Below are 6,110 nucleotides of genomic sequence, written 5' to 3' on the forward strand. Positions count from 1 at the left end.
CAGATGTGCACTTTCAGACTGCAAGCTGATTAGATGATTTGGCTTGTCCCTCTGGTAATTAACCTCTTTGCACAATTATATTTTTATCATTTGTTTATGGATGCCACGTTGCTACCTCCATAAAACTGGTTTATAGGATTTTTCCTGCCCCCACATTGTAAATTGAGGTCTGTAAAATGTAGATCAATTTATCACTGACCATTGCCCTGTTTTATGTTAATGTTTGAACATGGCCATAAAAGAATTACATCATCTTAGCTCTGACCAACTTTTAAGGCAAAAGGACCATATAAAACCAAGCTCTGCTAACCAGCAAGGCACCTTCTCTTGTGTTGGGAGCACAGAGAGCCTTTCCATCATGAGCTTCACTGGAAAGTACGAACTCCAGTCCCAGGAAAATTTTGAGCCTTTTATGAAAGCCCTTGGTAAGTGCCTGCATGTGCTGTGTGCTGCTTTGCCTTCACAGACCCCACTGATATTTGGGAGTCCAACTGTGCTGATGTGCTGATGATGTAGATCGAAAACACCTCTCAGATTTCCTGTTTCTGTCTGTCTTCTTACAATTATTGGGTTTTTTTAAATGCATGTGCATGAAGATGTGATCTTGAAATAGAAGAGAAAGCATCTCTCTGGCTGGTGGCTGGTGGTCAAGAGATGATGGGTAAATTTTTATGGCTTGCAGGAAAATGGTCCCAGCAGTCTCTGCAGCCACGGGCCAGTGTGGCAGTGCTGCACAGACGTGCTAAGCCAGCGGGACCTGCTTAGGGTGACTGCAGGTCTGCCCCATCAGGCTGTGGAATGTGAGAGCAAGCAGGACATTGCTCAGCCCCGTGCTGCTGCTCAGAGATGCTGCAAAGCCACAGATTCCACCATTCATCAGAAAAATAGTCGGGTTGTTTAAATGCTTAATGATGAATGTGGCTAGCTAGTTTTCCACCAGTGACAGTGCCAGGGAATGTGCTCCTGCAGGGATTCAGGAGGCTTTGCACTACTTCTGCACAGTTATGTGCCGGAGGGGCTCTATCTGTCAGATCAGCTTCGCGCTTTGCGAGAAGACTTTAGTAAGCTGGTTCTGAGGGACCCTGAATCTCATAAAAAAACCACTTGGTTCCCTCCTTCTGCCTCAATTATTCCATTTTTCTCTGCTTGCCTCTCAGTGAAGGAAGGAAAACAGGGTTTCTTCTTTCCCTCTGATGCTTGGCCAGGGAGGCAGCTGTTCTGCTCCCAGTGAAGTCAGCGGGACAAGGGAGAAGTCTAGTTCCCACACAAACCGAGGATGACAGTATTTGTTATTCTTCCTCCCCAGCAGACTCAGGGCTGTGTGGCCCCTGGGGAACCATCATCCTTGCGAGGCTTTTCCACACTAGAATAGAAATCCTTCCAGATGTGGATCCCCAAATCCCACCGCGTACATTCAGCAGCAGCAATCTGCCCACCAATGGCTCCAAAGTCCACCTAACGTCTCTTGTTCCCGGACAGGGCTTCCCGATGAACAGATCCAGAAGGGCAAGGACATCAAGAGCATCTCAGAAATTGTGCAGGATGGGAACAAGTTCAAGGTTACCGTGACCACTGGCTCTAAAGTGTTGCACAACGAGTTCACCATCGGGCAGGAGTGCGAGATGGAGATGCTGACAGGAGAGAAAGTCAAGGTGAGTGATCAGCTCCTCCTCTACCAGGGCTGCAGGGGCTCAGGGACATTAAATTTCCTTTCCAGCCATTCCCCCTGCACTTGGGCCAAAGGGAATGACAAGATCACAGGTGTTAAAGCTGACACAGGGCAAAGACCTGGGTAATTCCCCAGCCTGGTTCTGTCTCTCACGGTTTGCATGCATGATAACGGGAAGGGGCTAATTGCTGAAATTAAGTCTGCAGATGTGACTCCCACTGCCCTTCTCCCTGCAGGTCCTCAGCAAGGCTTTCAGGGACACGTTTCTGAAAATGATAGTCCATTTCTGAGCCACCTTCCTGAGAAACTCAGAGCCCGAGACTCTGAAGTTCCCACCTCCCCTCTTCACTTTTACAAAACACTGGAAGCCAGTGTTTTAATAGCCCGTTTGGAAAAGGGGGATAGAGATGCTTTGGTAAATCCTTCTGACAGCAAAAGGTCTGAAAGATTTGAGGTTGAAAAGGGTTGACTTTCTGTCATGTTGCAACACGAAACATACCCCCACCTTTGTTTTGTGACTTAAAGGTAGTGCAGGAATGTCAGCCAATGACTCATAAACCAATAAATCTCTCCTTTTAAGTCCCAGCAGCTGTTAGCCTCTCTGTTAGCCTTTTCCACTGCTTCTGTTTACACTGGGTGAGATGATTTGGCAAGGTGAGGATTTATTACCCTTGAAATTGGGTCAGCTCCTGTTCCTGGACATTAGTTTCCAATGGTTCATAAAATGTCAAGACAGAGTCACTGGCAAATATTGCCTCTCACCTCTACCTCAGGAGAAGATGATATTGCAGGGACTTTTGAAAGCAGGAGGAATGATCACCCTCCCTGTGAATCGGGCTCTGATAGCCGTACCGGCTGTATCACGATTTTCAGCATCACTGAAATCCCTTGCACATAAACTAGGGGGAAACAGCTGTTAGAAGAGTTTTACCCTCCATAAATCAGCAGCTCAAGGGCAGATGAACATGTCTTACAGATGGATAGACAAATGAACGGACACCTTTTTTTCTGGGTTATTTATTTGAGTAATTTCAATGGTCAGTGATAGCTGCGCTGGGGGTGTTGGTGCTGTCTGTAGCCTTTTTAGACATGCAGCTCCTGGAGGATCAGAGACTCAGCAGATGTGCCCATCCCCCTGAGAGCTTTCCAGCCATGACTGTGTTTCTGAAAGCTCCTTAAATTGTTTCCCACCTTGACCAAGACTCCCATACTGTTGCCTAGCTCCCCATCACCCTAATCCAAGGGAAGCTGCTGCTGCAATGTTCTATAGGTGAGTTGTGGAGAGCAGACAACGCGGCATGCCCTGGCCCAGCTCAGGTGACTCTGCAGTCCTCTTCTTGGAGGTGTGCAGGTCCTCTTGGTCTTGGTGTTTGCATGAGGATCTGCCCCAAGGAGCATCAGGGCTGCATGGAGGCACCAGCATTGGCAGGGTGAAAAGCCTTCCTTCTCCCTGAAAACTCATGTTGGTGTGATGCCAAGGATCCCTGCTCTGGCATCTACCAGTGCAGAAGCCATGAGTGATTCTCCATTTGGAGGAGAGAGAGGTAGATATGGCAGCAAAATTGCACTCCTGTAGAGCCCAAAGTAAACATCCATACCCTTGCTGTGCTGTAGTCACCGCCAGCACAACCCTCTCTTCTCCTCCTCCCAGGAAAGCTCCAAGGGAGCAGCTTGCTCCAAACAGCTTGCAGAGGGGACAGTGGCAACTCAGCACAGAAGGGGAAAGACAAAATGCAGAGGTTGATATGGTCTGCAGTGATAACATGAATGCCTCTGTCTCCTCCCTTCTCTACCAGGCTGTTGTTCAGCTGGAGGGTAACAACAGACTGGTTACAACCCTGAAAGGGCTGAAATCCATCACTGAACTCAACGGAGACACCATCACCCATGTAAGTGCAGAAGAGAGGGGCAATGGATGGAGTAACAGTGCCTACGGCTGCCTTCAGGGTTTTGGCCTTACAAAGCCTACAGAGATGCTGGGGACCTTAGAGAGGTGCTGGAGACAAGCACATGTTCGCACTCAGGCTCTGTAGCCAAAGCTGGTCAGTTGGCCAGGCACTGAAGACAGTTTTTCTTTATAGTCTGATCCAAAAAGTATTCTTTGAGACCCCAGTAGGCATTTCTGATCAAAATTTCATGCAATGAGGACATGTTCTCACCCATCCAGATGTAAATATTTGTGGCTGGGCCTGGCACTTTTAAAGAAGAGAGGTGCAGCACACTGATCCCAGCTGAGTGATGTCAAATTATCCCTACTTGCTTTGGGGTATTCATGAAGAAATCCAAAGCTTTAATAATTCAATTTATTGGAAATAGACTGGGGACCAGTCCTGTTTTGATTTGCAAGACCAGATCCTTTCCAAGTAGAGTCTGGAGCCAAACACCATGAAAAGCTAACGTTTTCCATTTGTTTTTCAGACAATGACCATGGGAGACCTCACCTACAAGAGAATCAGCAAGAGAATCTAGAGACCCTGCACACGCCAATCATTTTACCGTGTAAAATGTGTCTATTAAAGTAAAATTTGTATTAAAGGCCTCTTCATCATTATCATCAGCCTCTTCGCTGTTGCTATAAAGAGATGCAAGCCTCCAAAACTCAGGCAATAGACTGAGCCGAGGCTGTGCTGATGTTGGTGAAGGGAGCCGGGCTAGGGCGCAGGCTCGGAGCCATTGAGTGACCCTCTGAGATGTGCTCCATGCTGATGAGCACTATTCCAGCCCCTTCCTGGGGACAGGTGCCAGCATCCTGCTGGGGATGTCCTAGTGAGTCGCGCACCCACGGCTGCCCTGGCTGGGTGGATGGAGGAGCACTGGGCAGGGAAAGGGCTCTGTTCCTTTTCCTTACAAACATGGCCAAAGTGACCACAAGGTGACTGGCAGGGCCAAAGGATGGGGAGGTTTAGGTGGGCGCAAAAGAATGCCAGTGATCCTGCCCGGAAAGTTGCCTTGGGGAACCGACTGTTGTGGGGGCAGTTCAGGTGTCCCAACTGCCATCCCCATCCTCACACCTCTGCAAAAGGATCCAGCCCTACAGGCTCTGGCCACTCCATCCCCATCTCCTCCCCATCCCTCCCCACCAGCAAGAGGGCCCTGGACAGCTTGCAGGTACCCAGTGTGTGTTTCATCCTAAACTGCGCCTGATAAATTGGGTTGAACTGGAATTGAACTCTCCTCCCAGGGTGAAACACAGGTTTTCTCTCCTGGCAGGAGATGGGCACTGGCTGTTCACACTGTAGACACAGAAGGAACACCACAGCCATCTCCCACGCTCTTGCTTGGCATTGCAGGCTGGATAGAGATGTGGTTTTCAGACACACAGGAGAGGAAACTCTTCCTTCTTAGCTGCCTTTTCCAAGCCCTGTGCTGGGAAAATCGTCACTGGGAAATGGGTGTATTGCTGGTGTGATATACCTAGCCGGGATAATGTTCTCACAACCGCTCACAGCTGATCAGGATGTTAGGAAAACATCACCAGTGCCTCCTCACCTCCTTCTGCAAACCCCAATACGTGCCACTAAAGGACCAATTTGTCCTCATGTGCATCTCTCCCATGACTCCTGTCTCCTCAGGGAAGGCTTTCATGTTACAGGTCGACACTGATCATCATGCTAGGAACTGAACCAATATGGGTTGTCACACTAGGTGTCAGATGGGCACCTCATGGACAAATGGAAAGGCCTAGCTCAACAGCTCCTAAAAAGCAGATGTTGGTCTCCAGTGAACTCATCGTAGATGTGGAGGAACACAAGCAAAATCACTGAGAAATGTCAAAGAGGAAAAGCCCTGGTTTTGTTTTCTTGTTATTCTGTTGAGGAGCAGGTAGGGCATTCTTGAACCACCCCTTTTCATGTCTTGGCTGCCACTGAAGGTATGGAGCAAACCAGTTGGATTTTGAGGTAGATGGGCAAAGGGCAAAGACCTTTTTTTTTATTTAGAAATCCAAGCATTGCCTTTAGACTTTTCATTGGCTCCGTTGGCTGCCCACTGGCAGCTGATCCATTGACTATCCCTTTTTGCTCAGTGCAAAACTGATTAAGCACCTGTCTAGGCTGAAAGGCAGGTCCTGAAAGGCACCAGAAAGCCCAGCTCACCCTGAAGGTGAGCAAAGGTGGATCCCCTCCCTGGAAACTGCTTGTTCAGTTAGAGCAATCCCCACAGCCAGTGCACCACACCAGTGCAACTGGCTTGCGGCACAGAATCATCTCATATCCATCTGCTGCCATCACTGCAGACGTTTTCTGATTTTTAATTAAGGAGACTAATTTACCATAACTAATTTATCCTGCTGTATGAACTCCACTTAATCTCACTTGCAAAGTTCCCACAGTTTGATGTTGTACCTGTCTCGGCTGCAGAATCATTTTTCATCAGTTTTTCATTAGAAAAAATGCCACTTTACACAAAACACCATCTGCGGGTCTTATTCAGTTTGTACTCA

General features: G+C 48.2%; 1 protein-coding gene across 1 annotated transcript; it reads left to right on the forward strand.

Annotated features, from left to right (window-relative positions):
- The first annotated feature begins 267 nt into the window (after positions 1 to 267).
- Positions 268 to 4,220, forward strand: FABP1 (fatty acid binding protein 1). Its single transcript, XM_009471684.2, has 4 exons — positions 268 to 425; positions 1,480 to 1,652; positions 3,466 to 3,558; positions 4,088 to 4,220. Exons 1-4 carry the CDS (start codon positions 359 to 361, stop codon positions 4,136 to 4,138), a joined length of 384 nt encoding a protein of 127 aa, XP_009469959.1. The 5' UTR covers positions 268 to 358; the 3' UTR covers positions 4,139 to 4,220.
- The last annotated feature ends 1,890 nt before the right edge of the window (positions 4,221 to 6,110 follow it).

This window comes from Nipponia nippon, unplaced genomic scaffold (assembly GCF_047370975.1).
Source record: "Nipponia nippon isolate SJK-2023a ecotype South Korea unplaced genomic scaffold, ASM4737097v1 scaffold_6, whole genome shotgun sequence".
NCBI lineage: Eukaryota > Metazoa > Chordata > Aves > Pelecaniformes > Threskiornithidae > Nipponia > Nipponia nippon.